Source organism: Galleria mellonella, unplaced genomic scaffold (genome assembly GCF_026898425.1).
Source record: "Galleria mellonella isolate WM207_F2 unplaced genomic scaffold, CSIRO_AGI_GalMel_v1 utg55, whole genome shotgun sequence".
Classification (NCBI taxonomy): domain Eukaryota; kingdom Metazoa; phylum Arthropoda; class Insecta; order Lepidoptera; family Pyralidae; genus Galleria; species Galleria mellonella.
The window spans coordinates 1,769,033-1,784,441 of NW_026442115.1; the positions used below are offsets into that span (position 1 = coordinate 1,769,033).

Here is a 15,409-nt window from a genome sequence, read left to right on the forward strand (position 1 = left end):
TGTGTAATTTGAGGCTAAAAAGAAATTTAATGATTATATTTATTTATTTTTTACAAGTAAAAACTGTGGCCAGCCACATAACAAAAAATTTTTTGTTACAAAAGGCGAACTTAATGTTATAAAGAATTATCTCGCCGTCAATCTTTGGAAAAACAGAAATGCAATTATGCGAAAAAAATTGTTGAAAGATGGAGACTTTGTACAAAAGTCGATTGCTTGGGTACCTCTGTCCCATTCGTGTTTCTACCGTGAAGCAGTTGTGTTTGCATGGCTATGTTTCACTTTGTAGGGTGGGATATGGCGTGAATTTACTGGGTACAGAGGAATAACACCTGAGTCCTGAGGAATGGCAACGCATGGGGGTATCATAGGCGAAACAGTATACTCTGTTATATCCATGGTATTGCTCATGTCTATAGGCGACGGTTACCACTTTCCATCAGGTGGGCCGACAGCTTGTTTGCCATTCTAAGTTGTATAAAAAAAAAGCTGTTGTGGATAAATAGTTACAGACGTATCTATATTGACTCACAAATTATATAATATTTTTTTTTTTGTATTTTTCTAATTGAACTCTCAAATCTTAAAATCATTAAACGAAATTTCTAATGTAAGTAGTATATTAATTTATTTTAACATATATTATATAAGTAGGTAGGTATTGTATATATTTATAGTGTATGTATTCATGTAATATTTTAATATTTTGTTTAACTGTATATTTGTTTATGTATTAATAGTTGCAGCACTTCAGCTGCCCGCTAACGAAATGCTTTCTTACTGTACTGGGTTGACTGGAAGAGATCTCTGTCAGAGATAAGTCCACCCTTGCTCACAACATTTATAAATAGATTATTTTATATGTAACTTACAAGTGCAATAAAGTATATATATATATAATATATGCAATGGAAAATTATTACACTGTATGTTCATATAAATGAACTTACATAAATACTGTTGTAATATTTAAATTTGCCGCCTTCTATTTTGTTCTGACGTTTAACATAGATTGATAGTTGTTCAAGACTTTTGACATATTTTATTTAATCTGTGTTGTCCACTCTTTAAAAATAAAATGTTCTCCTGCGGTTTCTGATTTTAACTTGTTATAAATTAATAAAATAGTTTAAATAAAACAATAAATACATTATACAAATATTACGTACGTATGTACCACGATGGTATCCAGGGGGAGCCACTTGGAGTCAACCTGATAGAGTATATTGCCAGCAATGTATTGCTTATCTATACTACTAACAATTCCTTCTTCTCACTCTGGATATTGTAACTGCCTAGGCAATTTTAGTTTTTAAATTCTGTGTATAATGATGACTAGCCCCATTGCAATACTCTGTCAGGTCAACTTCTACACGATCGCTCCTTAAAAATTATCATAGTTGATGAATTCATTACGATGAACCAACTAACATCATCTTTACCTTCTCATTGTACCTGTATAGGTATAACATTAGTTTAGTTATAATATTAGTTTAGTAGTTTAAATTCGCTATTATGATGTTATACTTGTTTGAAAAATAACTAATTAATTAATATAGGCGGGTATGTTGATATTAGCAGCTATACTGTCTTTAGTCATTAAAGAAAATCAATCAATCCGGGTCTTCTTGCCCGCCTTTAATAGTGTAGGCGGGTGAGGTAGGGGTCTCGGGGTAAACCCCTTTACCCCGGCTGCATCTCCGGAGGCAACTACCTCCGGGTCGCTGGGTTCTTGAGCCGGCATACACTGGTGGTCTGTGTATGCCGGCGTGGTGTCCTCATTAAAGAAAGAATTATTTTTGATACGTTATGAATTAAACTGAACAGCGCCCCCTAAATTTAAAGTTTTGAATCAATGATTTGTATGTGGATAAAGAAGAACATTGCATGTAACTTATAATTTATCATACGTTGTCTAGATGGCGCTTTTAGTATAAAAGGACTTTGAAATATTAAATAAAAGTATTAATCATAATAGAAAATTTCATTTTGCAAAACATACACTCACTCGTAATTAAAAAGTAATAATTAATATGTAATAAAGATAATACACAATATTTTTAATTACTTATCACACTCATCAACTACGGGTACCTATTTTATTATTTACGACAGACAAATTCTAAATCTAGTTATTATACATACGAGTATATGTAAATGTATGTATACATACATACACACTAACACATACACACACATATATATATTTGTACACCTATATAAGATATATTTGTGTATACATAGTTACTAATTACATAGCTATTAATAATATAGTTTATTCTTTATCATATTATTTTTGCGTCATATGCGTTATAATTTATATACAAACCCTATGGATACTTTGTGTTCGGATTCTTAAGATTGACTGGATTTAAGGGATTCTTACCCCGCCTGTGTATCTTGTTATTTTCGTTAAAACTAAGTATCTAATAAATAAATAAATTAATAATTAAATTAGACAGATATTAAAAATGAATGTGCATAAGTATTTATTGGAATAAATAAAATACATATTTACTATTTATAAAAAGAGAAGGGCATTTATTTACGGGTAAAAGGAAATGACTATCTCGAAAAACTTGACTATTCTTTTTATAATTTATAGCTAAAATATTACATTATTTTTTATCTAACTAAAGATACCTGTTTATATTTACATTTGAAACTGATTGGTATGTGCGTTAATTAACTACCTAAATTAAAATATGTGCACTCGATATTCACGTGTTACTTTTATTTGCCTTGTAAACGTTGGTTCGCAAAATGTTTTTATTCTCATGTTTGCTGAGAGATTGAAGACAAATCCACTTTTATCTCTGCTATATCTCTTTAATTGTTGTTAGACGAGTATCACTGATATCAACTCCATTACTTGCTGAAAGACAGTCTACTTGATACACGTTTTTAACTGTTTGTATATTAAAAATAATTACAAGCAAAATGAAAAATGCAACAAATGTACCATTGTCACCAATATATTTTAATTTAGCCGAATATTGTTTATTTGGAATAATTTTAGGTGTTATTATAGGAATAATAGTGTATTTTAATATAGTAAATAGAAAGTATAATACTGTGAACGGATTTTTGTTTGGTGGCAAAAATATGTCAGTGATTTCTGTTTCATTCTCTCTTATTGCAAGGTAAGCTATAATACATACATATATTCCATAAAACATTTTAAATACTGCAATGTAATATAATGTATTTTGTAAATATGTAACAAAACATAAATTAGAAATATCTAGATTGATAATAAAAACATTTTAAGTTAAATATTAACTAAAATCTTACAATAGAGTTAACTATGTCTGAGTTCAAAAATTTCAAATATTCTAGCTATCGTTTTATAAATTTAGCAATTTGTGTAAAACCTTACCCATTTTATGCATGTTTTAAAAATTACTAATCCAACTAAACTAAAGTTTTATACTTTATTCCAGCCATTTAACGAGCATTACCTTGTTGGGAGTTCCCGTCGAGATATATTTGAGAGGAACGCAATACTGGGCATCGGCCTTATCTTTAATCATTGTCACTTTTCTCTCTGCAATTATATATTTACCAGGTAAATATTTACTTTGATAATTACATAATGTTGATTATTATATCTTATCATTATAGGGTTATGTACCTTATAAGATTGTTTGTTTATCTATAGCGCAGTTTCTTAGTTTAAACAGCGAATTTATTTTAAAATATACTATTTTTTAATTCGACAAACTAAACTAACCTCTGTCCCATTCGTGTCTCTACCGTGAAGCAGTTGTGTTTACATGGCTGTGTTTCGGTTTGAAGAATGGGATATGGCGTGAATATACAGGGTACCAACGAATAAGACCTGAGTCCTCAGGATTGGCAACGCATGGGCGAAACAATATACTCTGTTATATCCATGGTACCGCTCATGTCTATAGGCGACGATTACCACTTTCCATCAAGTGGGCCGTTAGCTTGTTTGCCATTCTAAGTTGTATAAAAAAAAAATTCCAAAGCAATTCTTGAAAAGGGAACCATAAGTAGGCGACAAAAGAAAAAAATATATACATATACATCTAGTCTGATATTATTTACAGACTTATTTTGATATTTTTTGTAATTATATAATAATAAATTTTATAATTTTTGACACTGTTTTTATATTTTCAGTATTCCATAAATTACAATTAAACTCTAGTTTTGAATATCTGGAAATAAGATTTTCTACACATACACGAACGGTGGCCGCAGTTCTATTCGTCATCAGTAAACTTATGTTGTTACCAATTGTTCCATATGTGCCACTTCTGGCTTTTAGATTAGGTAAGATGAAAACTCTCCATATTCATTTGAAATATTTAGTAATTATTATTTTTCGTTGCCACATCTATTCTTGAAATAGAAATGTCGAAGTATATAAATAATAATTTTATTCCCATTTCAGTTACAAATCCTTTTGCTGGTCGCATAACAGCAGTTATTTGTGTAACATGTGCAACTCTCAGTGCTGTGGGAGGCTTAAGAGCTATAATCAGCATTGGAATAGTTACGACATTTTTAGCAGTAGCTGGCACAGCTCTACCTAGCGGACTAGCTATATTACCTATGGGATTTAAAAGAATGTGGGAACTAGCCAGTCATAGTGGTCGACTCGTCTTATATGAGTAAGTTCCTTTGTAATTTCGTATATATGTATTGTATAATGTGACATTATGTATCTCTACGTTATTTTTTTGTCTAGTCCAGATCCAGAGTTGGCACATCATACATCATTTTTCGCTGTAACCTTAGCACTAAGTACAAACTGGCTATGGAAAATAGGGCTCAGCCAAGGATCTTTGCAAAAGCTTCTGTCTGTTCCTACAATAACCCAGGCTAGAATATGTTTGACTGTAGCCTGTATAGGAGTTATATTAATGAAGTTGCTGTCTTGTTTTCTTGGTTTAGCTGTATATGCTTGGTTTGCAGGATGCGATCCTTTATTAGCTGGAAAAATTCATAAACATGAACAGGTAATGATATTAACCATAATTGATTGATTATGTATCAATTTATCTGTAGATTAGGAAAATAAATACTCTAATAATCCTTTTACTCAAATATATTTCTTTCAGCTTGTCCCGCAATTTCTTAATAGTCTATCAGCAATGTTCCCCGGTATTTGTGGAATATTCATAATTTCAATATTCAGTGCAACAACAGGGTATGTAATTTCTTGAATGCTTTATTTTTATTTATTCTTATAAAAGTTTTTGCTCCATGATAAAATGTAGAATCATTGCAGTTGCATCGCTACTCTTATCAATTCAGTATCTGGAGTTTTATTCGAAGAGTTCATAAGACCATGGATACCTAAAAGTACCAGGGAACCGACATGCTGCAGAATAATGAAGGTATCTTAAACAATATAACTATATACTTTATAGGGATATGCGTATTACTGCATATTTAATAGTATGTTCACCTATTAATATAATGAGTAGTTAAAATATATACTTAATAAAATATTGTATATTTAGCTATTATTAAATTTACGTTACGCCTACTCATTATCGTTTCTAATTTTTAAGATAAAAATTATTTATTTTTCTTGTGTGTTGTTTACCAGATATATTCGTCAAGTGTGAACAGATTTTTAATAATTCTCTTAATAATCGATAAGAATTAGTTATTCTCGTGTCGGTCTTATACCTAAAAATTTTACAACGATGATGATTTTTTTTAAATCCATTCAATTATATAAAAAAAATCATTTTAGTAATATATGATTTATTACGTTCCAGCTTTTATGCATACTTGTCGGTTTGTACTGCGCTAGTGTAGTTTGGTTTGCTAAAGATTTGGATCGACTTCAACACGTAGCATCTGGAGTAACAGGAGTTACAGCTGGTACACTTCTCGGACTGTTCACTTTGGGCATTGTTTTTACCAGAGCTAATTGTTCAGTAAGTGGTATAGAACTTCATCTTAAGCATTCTTTTTAGAGTTTAGCTTATCTATTTTATGTGTCCATCAAGTAACTGCTATATAAATAAATAAGGTAATCTATCTGACAAAAAATATAAGTGTGACTAAGAGACAATTCGCCTCCAAGGATTTTTATCTTTCATACCTAAGACAATTTGCACGGTATTCATATATAACAGTAAGCGATATCGTAAATACATATAAGTAATATAATTATATAATAATAATAAGTATTAGAGAAAAATTTTCCGCTTTTATTATCGTTTATTTTGTTAACCGTCATAATTGTAATATAGAGAATGTCGTCACAAAGGACAAAATAATATACCGCCATCTATTTACAATAGTAGAAATGAATGAGTATGAGAGAATTGTGCGTTTTCGAATAGATAGCGTGTGTAATGCTATATTCTCCCAAATCTACATCCAATTTTCCTACTATTTTACTAGATGTCGCTGTAACGTTTAAATGAAAACAACCTTTTTTAATGACATCAAACAAGAAGAATTTTTATAATGAAAATGTATTAACATAATTTATTATATAAATCGGCCAAAAAATAGTAAAATAAAAAAAGTAGCAAAAATGATGCAGGACGTACAGAAGCCCGATCATGATTTTTTTCAACTAGTAATGAAATTAATTATTTTGATTCTTTATAACTACCTATAATTTATTCATTCGTTATTTTTTGATTTAAAAATTTCAATAGTTTATAAATATGATTTACATAAAATGTACTTTATACTTGAAAATAAATATTTTTTATTCAATTTATGTTTGGCATACTCAGTAGGCATTATCTTAATATTATATTTTTTTTTTTTACAACTGCTTCCCAACATTAATGTTGGCGTGATATGACAGTCAAATTATTACGAGGACGAAGGAATTGTTAGTAATGGAGTTTAAACAGCCTCATTGCCGGCAATATACCCTACCAAGTCGACCTCCACATAGTTCCCCCTGGAAACTGGTGCCCCGCTAGCGTATAAAATACCGTTGGCGGGATTACCATTCCAGTATCATTCGTTAAGGTCCTTAACGAATGATACTGGAATGGTAATAGATTATGATAATTATTGCAATTGAGAGTTGTCATACCAAAATGGGGGAAAAATATAATAGTTTTTTATATATATGATAATGACATTAAAATATACAAAAAATATATTTTTTAAAAAATAAAATTATTTGACAAATATCGAACGATTGAAAAAAAAATCAGAACGGGTGACATTTGAATCTATACCTTCTACCTTATTTCTAAAATTGTACCATTAAGATAAGTGATAGCACCAACTGATTATAAATAAACTATGATTACCCGCGACTTATTACTTTCTTACTAATATGACAAATTAGGGTCGGCATCGCGCGTGTGACACTGACAGCCCTAATGTTGCAGATGTCTATAGTGTTCACCTGCAATATTAATGCTTCAACTATAGTGACTATTTTACCAATAGATGAGCTGTGTGCTTGTTTGCCACCTACGTTGTATAAAAAAAATGTGGAAATGAGTTTGTTTGTTATCTCTTGAGACCCAATTAATTGCAATAAAATTTGGTATTCACTTAATATTAGGGATGGGGAAGGACATAGGATACTTCTTATACAGATTAATTAATACATCCAGATTACACGGACGTAACCGTCAGTAGACACTAGTTTATACATTTTTTTATACTACAAAGGTGGCAAACAAACATATAGCCCTTATAGTAAACAGTAACTATATATAGCCTATGGACGCCTGCAACGCTAGGAGTGTCACGTGTGTGTTGTCGACCCTGAACCGAACCCTTATACATGAATAAATAACAATAATAAAGTAATAAAATAAATCCAGACTACCTCCTAGGATTTGCATATGAAACAAGTAGATTTTAACATAGCTACCTACTAGGATAATCTTTGATCGAATCTATATACATCGTGTTTGTCACAAACAGTGAGAAATGGGTTTCCCCTAAAAGGGTTAACGCTTAAACAATATTTACTATTCCCTATGAAACTTCAATTTCAGGGCGCACTAAGCGGCTGCTTACTGAGCCTGATGCTCTGTGGTTGGCTCCTCATAGGGGCTGAAAATGCTCTCGCAACGGGAGCGTTGACCTTTCAAGGGAAGCCTTTGGTGATAGCGGGCTGTGGGAAAACCAACTTCACTTACGTTCTGGATAATGTTACAAACGCAATTCCTGTTGCTGTGTAAGTACATAAATATTAATAGCTTGTAAATTTTAAAGGATTAAATGGTTTCATAAGTTTCGGTAATGTACGTGAATGTTATGTCCAGTATACTTTCAAATCGGCCTCTAGAAATGAAATTAGCAGTAACCTTAGAAAATATAGACAATGTATTTTTTTTATGGATATAGATAGATGGAATTTTTTTTTATACGACTTAGAATGGCAAACAAGCTGAAGGTCCACCTGATGGAAAGTGGTAACCGTCGCCTATAGACATGAGCAGTACCATGGACATAACAGAGTATACTGTTTCACCCATGACACCCCCCATGCGTTGCCATTCCTGAGGACTCAGGTGTTATTCCTCTGTACCCTGTAAATTCACGCCATATCCCACCCTTCAAACCGAAACACAGCCACGCAAACACAACTGCTTCACGGTAGAAACATGAATGAGACAGAGGTACCCAAGCAATCGACTTTTGTACAAAGTCTCCCTCTGGAATGAACCACGATGCTTTCTAGGGTTATTGCGTAGAGCTCAACCTAACAAGGTATACTGTTAATAATTCCTAACCCCGCCGGCAATATAATATCACAATATTTATCAGCGCTTACGACTTTAAATTGACATGTGGACTTGAAAATTAGTAGAGACTTTTTATAATGTTTTGAGAGGAATAGATTATTAGTAATGGGATCTAATTTGCCTGCTTGTTAGTAACATACCCTATCAGGTCGACCTCCACACGGTTCCCCCTGGAAACTATCGTGGTTAATAGTCATTGAATTCAAATGGCCCAATTAACCTGCTTTCATCCTCACCTACCATCACTCACTGGTGTCCCACCAATGTATACCGATAGCGCAGGCAGGGTCTCTAATACATATCACCCATTAAAAAAATATTGTGTATTCGACTTTATACTGTTGAATGTTTCGAAACTGAAATAATTTTAACTAGAAAAAAAGAGTTCAGTAACATAAGTTCCAATAAAACGAAATCTATGTGTCAGTCTGAGACTTGATAAATGAAATCAATCCAAGAGACAGCAGTAAACTCACCTCCTGTTACGTTTGATTCATATAATGCTTGAATAAATGTATGTAGGCGTCGAGTACAGTCACCATAACGGTGACAATAGAAAAATATCCCATTTAAAGACTAATCATTTTTTACTTTTTCCATAAACACATGAGGAAATATTTTTCGATATAGATTCTATAGAACAGTACAACACAGTGCTATCAAATTCACAGTTTTGATAATAATCTTCAATATTAAAACCGGGTAAAATCGAAATCATTAGCATCCATATAATTTTAATACTAAGCATGCGGGGGGAAAGGGATTGTTAGCAATGGAGTTTGACAGCCCCATTGCTAGCAATATGCCCTATTAGGTCGATCTCCACGTGGTTCCCCTTGGAAACCATCGTGAAGAATTCTTGTTGAATTCGTTACGATGGGCCAACTGACCTGCTTCACCCTTACCTATCATCCTTCACTGGTGCCCCGTCAGCGTATCCCGATAGCGCAGTCGGGGTTACCATTCCATTATCACCTATTAAAAAAAAATACTAAGCATGCTAACACTCAAAGAGTGACCACTATTACTACCAGAAATTCCACAACCTTCCAAACTAGCCATCAATCTCCGACTGCCATTTTTTACAAGTTTTGCGACACGTGTTTCCCTAGAAAAAAGACATCTTTAGGAAAATGTTTAGACCGCTGCTCGGAGCCTAGTGTAAACCATTCTGCACCAAAACACCAGAAAAACTGAACGCTGAAATGCAGAACGCCGGTTAACCGTTAAGTGTTGATGGTCATACACATAGAAATGGTAGTGGAATTAAACAAAATGATTTTAATCAAAGTACCAGTACTATGAACTTCCACAACACCTAGTTTAATAAAATATTAAAAATAAAATGGACCTTTTGCACTAATACGGTGCGTTCGGCAATCCAGCTATATGGTTTTTGGACCCTTGTTTGTTTAGGATAAATGTTTAGTTTTACTTGTAAAATAAGTTTTTAAAAAGATGCTCACGATTTCAATTTCACTCTGTATATTTTATACTAAAGCTACATTTCCATACAGAAAGCAAACTACGATCGCTACACGCTTGACCGATTTTTTATGTGCACAAATGACTTCACACTTGTGCGGTGCCAAAGTTTTAATCTCCTTCGCAACTTGTGCGATATCGACTCGGGCATACTTTTATTTCCCCCTTATTAAAACTTTCTCCATATTATTACTATTACTCGATTCTCACAGTTTTATGACTTTTGTTCGTTGACTCTTTTCTTAGTCACAAATGAGTTTGGTGGTACAATTCTATGACTGCAAAAGGTTTTTAGTGCATAGCAATGAAATGTAAACGAGATATGACCCAAGTTGTAAAACTGGTATGATTTTTTAAACGATTGCAAGCAAGTTCTGTTATAAAACTCAAAGTTTTATAGTGAAGTTATTAAGATTCATGATATCAAAATATATTGATTGTTTTATGATTTTCACTCATGAATATTATGTAATTTATATTTATATATTATGATCGATGACATTTCAGTTTTAAGGATAAAATATTTTAAACAAATTTTATTTTAGACAAATTTTAATAAAATTTAATCCACAAATAAGTAAACAGCTTAATAAATTTTATCCAAATTTGTTATGCTGTTTAACATGATTATAATTACATAAAGAACATCCAAGCATGTAAACATTTACATATCTGAAACTTCACCAACTTTAAGCTTTATGATATTAAGAAGGATTGGCATGTATTCAAACTTTTACTAAGTTCAAAATAAACAGTGCGTAACATAGACGTAACATAGTATAACGTGTTATGATGACAGACTAGCAATACAATCACAAAAATGAAACAAGAAAATGGTTGTACTGTAACACGCACACTAGGTGTTAAATGTGTGCATGTGACAGGTCAGAATATAAATGGAATTGAAGTTCCAAAAAAAGCAAAAAAATCACGTATTTAGTACGTTTAGTACTTTATTTGGATTAAATTAGATTTTTTTTTCTACCAATTCTGGTACAAATTATTTTTGATGGTACTATAGTATTGCATTTAAAGAGATAAATATTTATGGCATAATTGCGTGAAATATATGCAAAAAAATATTTTTTTTCCTACTTTATGTTACATTTAGTATATTCACTTAAAACTAATTCCATTTCAGAACTTAAAAATAATTAAACATGTTTTGTTCATACTCCCGCCATGTATGTATTAATATGTTTTTTCTTTTTTACATTGCTAATATATATACTTTATAATCTAAGGTATGTACATAAAACATTTGTACATTATGTAATTATAGCACCCTCATCATCATTACATCAGCTATTAACTGTCCTCTGCTGAATATAAGCATCCCCCATAGAGGGGGGGGGGAACGCAGTTAGTCTTCAGTGATATTTTAGGAGGTATGCTGCTGCCCATCCCTCGACTATTATGTTCCCTTAGTTGCCTCTTGCGACATCCAAGGGGAAAAAGCGGGTGGACAATTCTATACCAGGACTACATAACAAATTATCATTATATGTATATTTTCTTTTAATCATGTAAATTTTTTGTTATACATTTAATGTAGGAAGTTTAGAAAAAACTATCATACATCTTAAAAATACATTATTTCAGTTCAAATAATAATATGTTTGTAATATATCTTCCAGGACTCAATTGCCAGCCAAACCTCTGCAGTCTCTCTTTCGAATCTCATTCACGTACTGTCCATTCGCCGGCGCCATATCGGTCCTACTAATTGGAGTACCAATGAGTTATCTAACTGGAAAATCCAGAACTGAATCCATGAATCCCGACGTCTTCTGCCCATTAGCTCAAAGTATGCTGTACAAATCTTCATCTAGAAGTAGCACGGAGTCTATAGAAGTTGGCCCTCGTGATACTCTAGAAGTGCATATGGCTTTAGATGAGGCACTACGGCATCTAAAAGAAGTTATAGACCGCTGATAAATATTAAAGATCTTTTTTTTAAATCATACTTGTTTATCTTTACAATTCCTCTGTAAATCCATTATTTGTAGTTTTCTATCTCTTATATTAAGTACAGGCATCGATAATTTTACTTAGCTATATTCAAACTAATTGCTTACTAGTTCAAAACAATCATCAGTATTATTTTGTTACTTAAGTAAGTAAATATTAAATTTGGATCTTGCATTCGTGTCAAAAAAACGTTCTACGGTATTTAACCGTAAAACGTTTTTTGACATAGTAAAAAATTAACATGTGACCATTTCTTCAAATCTCTAAAATATCAAAAAAGGGGATAATGAGAGTGATATATATATAAAAAAAATCACTAGTTAATAATAAAGAAAATTTGAAATATAATACTGTATTCCAACTACCTGGCCAACATAAAAATGGTAGGCCCTTCTTATGAAAAGAGATTTGTACCCAGCAATGGATATGGCGTCATACTAACGTCATTCTTTTGAATAAGCTCCATCACACACAATAGAACTGTTCGAATTTCTTACAAAACTGAAAATAGATGTCAAAGTTCACACTAAGCGAAGTGAGTGGATGCTCAACAAATTCTTGTCGTTATATTCCATTATTCATGTGACGTAACGATGATATATTGGGTGTCATTAAGTTGTTCGCCTGATCTGAATTCCAGTTCCAGAACATTCCCGTTCACCATTTTTCGTTGGGTGCGCTTTGTCAGATCATTTGACATGAAACTTCGTCTTTATGTTGTATTATATTGACCATTAGCGAACGCTGCATATGCTGCCTACGGTTTTTGTTCATTAGTCTATGATTTATAAGTATTATTATGAAACTGCTAAAAAATTTGCTGACCATTAAGTATTTTAATTTGATTTTACTGGATGAAAGTTCCGTGGCTCAATGGTAGATATGTTGCTTCCCGTAAATGTGGCTCTGAGTTATATTCTCAGTAGGCTATTTTATTCGACACATTACCAGGCTTTGCACAAAAATGACAAGGCATGGAAGCGTAACACTTTAGTTCGCATGATAAATATCATGGGCGTCACGGTATACTCTGTAATATCCATGATACTGTTAATGACAATAGCCGTAGATCTCTACTTTCCATCAGGGATGTCAGATTGTTCGGCATTTTAAATTGCATATAAAAATATCTAATTTAATTCGAGTTTGGATGTTCAGGATTGCATTTCCAAATGTTCAACTCTGGGTTCTGGATATCACAAATATCACTTTGATGTTTATAGCTACATATGTTACTATTCCTAAGAACTAAAATATTATGGAGGCGTGTAGAGAAGAGGAGAGGGTAATTTCACTGTGTATTATATGCAGGCATATATACTTCAGAACACAAACACGACTAAGACGGAGATATCTATGCTGATAAGTTTTGCATAAAATAATTTCGTGAAAGTAATTTATTAAATAAACTGTCTTGACCAAGTTTGCACAAGTTAGTTTTCAGGATTATTTTACATATATCCTATCTAAGTACAATAATAGTGTAACTGAAGTGAAATCATGATTACTAGTTTACATGAGTACACTAAATAATGGTGATAAGTTCTCATTAGTTAAGAATATTAACTATATACTATATAAAACTGTGATTTATGTATCTATTTGTATTTTTGCCCGTGATTTCGTATGTGTAATTACTATAACTTTTGGTGTATCAAAAAATTAAACATACAATACATTCTAAATTCTAAATTCAGAAACATAACTATGACAACTGCACCCAGTTGGGTGTAATAGTTTATATAGTGTGCATATTATATAAAGTATTTTATCATACATGTAATATTTTATCCTTCTATAATTTTAAGTATATTCTAACTCTGTTATTATACCAGAAAAATCTTTCTTAAAGTAAAGTAAACATATTTTTATAATACTTGTTATAATAATAAAATCCTGTATTTGCTGATTTGATTTTAAAGAAATTTTGTAAAAGTATATAACAACTTTAAAGATAGGATAATTTTTATCAGAAATGAAAAAATATACCCGGTCGGGAGTAGAATATATACCGGGTCGACAAGTGCTTTTATAATTTTAATCACCATCATCACCATCACCAACCCACTGCATATCACTGCTGGACATAGGCCTCTCCCACATTACGCTACTTTGTACGGTCCCGTGCTTTACGATTCTAATTATTCCCAGCAATTTTACGCAAATTATTACGCCGTTTTGCTAGTTTTTCAAACGTGATTTCCACTCCAGAACATGATTGCATAAACAGCTATCGATTCTACGATAAATATGACTAGCTCATTGCCATTTCAGTATACTGATCCTTTCGACTATGTCAACAACTCTAGATCTTTGACTTGAATTCGATCTCTCAAAGAAACGCCAATAATAAAATCAATAATTTTAATATAATAATTATTATATTTTTGTCAGTTCATTTCTACTGATATCGAAATCGCATATCTACAAAAATCACTCAAGTAGATAAATACTATATAAGCTGTGCGACATTAATCTTCCTTATCTCTGACACGTAACATTCAGCAGAAATAGTAATCGGCCAGAAGACATCACATATCTACTAAATATATATCAACCTTAGATGCGGGTATAATAATTACAACTGTATTAACTACTACACTATTGTTAAAACACTGGACATACAAATAGACTGCAAACAAATATATATATATATATATATATATATATATACATTTTCAAAATGAAATAATGACACAGGCTTTTCATCACCTTCTGCGTGTGGTAACGTAATCGTATATAGAAATGTTCGTTTCCAAATATCTAAAAGGCTTTATCTCAATCATCATCATAATCTTCAACTTAGTACCATTTTAATTGTCATATATATATTTCAGTCGAAATATATCCTCTGACAACGACCTAAGGATGAAAAAGAAATACATATTGTATTTTTACTCACATAATGTTGTGTTATGTAATTAGTGTTCCATTATCTTATTTATTATATTACTTAACGAGTACATATGCTTATGTCAAACCCGCAGACGGTCTACGTAACAAAGGGAAAACATGAGAGGTGCGTGCAGGGACAGAGGTTTTAGTCACGCTACATTAATTCCTAGACAGGCTCAGACTGAGTGCCTACTGTCTCGAGTATATGACAAGTGCAAAAGGTAATATCTTTAGTAAAAATTTCAAGTGAATTTGTATCTTATAATAATATCATTATGGTACAAAATGGACTAAATTAGTGAAAAGAATGCAACTTTATCACTACGTAA

The 15,409-nt window shown here is 31.9% G+C and overlaps 1 protein-coding gene across 1 annotated transcript; it reads left to right on the forward strand.

Annotated features, from left to right (window-relative positions):
- Positions 1-2,833: 2,833 nt before the first annotated feature.
- On the forward strand, positions 2,834-12,184 carry LOC113518650 (sodium-coupled monocarboxylate transporter 2-like). Its single transcript, XM_026903613.3, has 10 exons — positions 2,834-3,143; positions 3,444-3,568; positions 4,150-4,302; positions 4,424-4,643; positions 4,721-4,991; positions 5,094-5,182; positions 5,264-5,372; positions 5,763-5,924; positions 7,977-8,158; positions 11,852-12,184. Exons 1-10 carry the CDS (start codon positions 2,941-2,943, stop codon positions 12,147-12,149), a joined length of 1,812 nt encoding a protein of 603 aa, XP_026759414.3. The 5' UTR covers positions 2,834-2,940; the 3' UTR covers positions 12,150-12,184.
- The last annotated feature ends 3,225 nt before the right edge of the window (positions 12,185-15,409 follow it).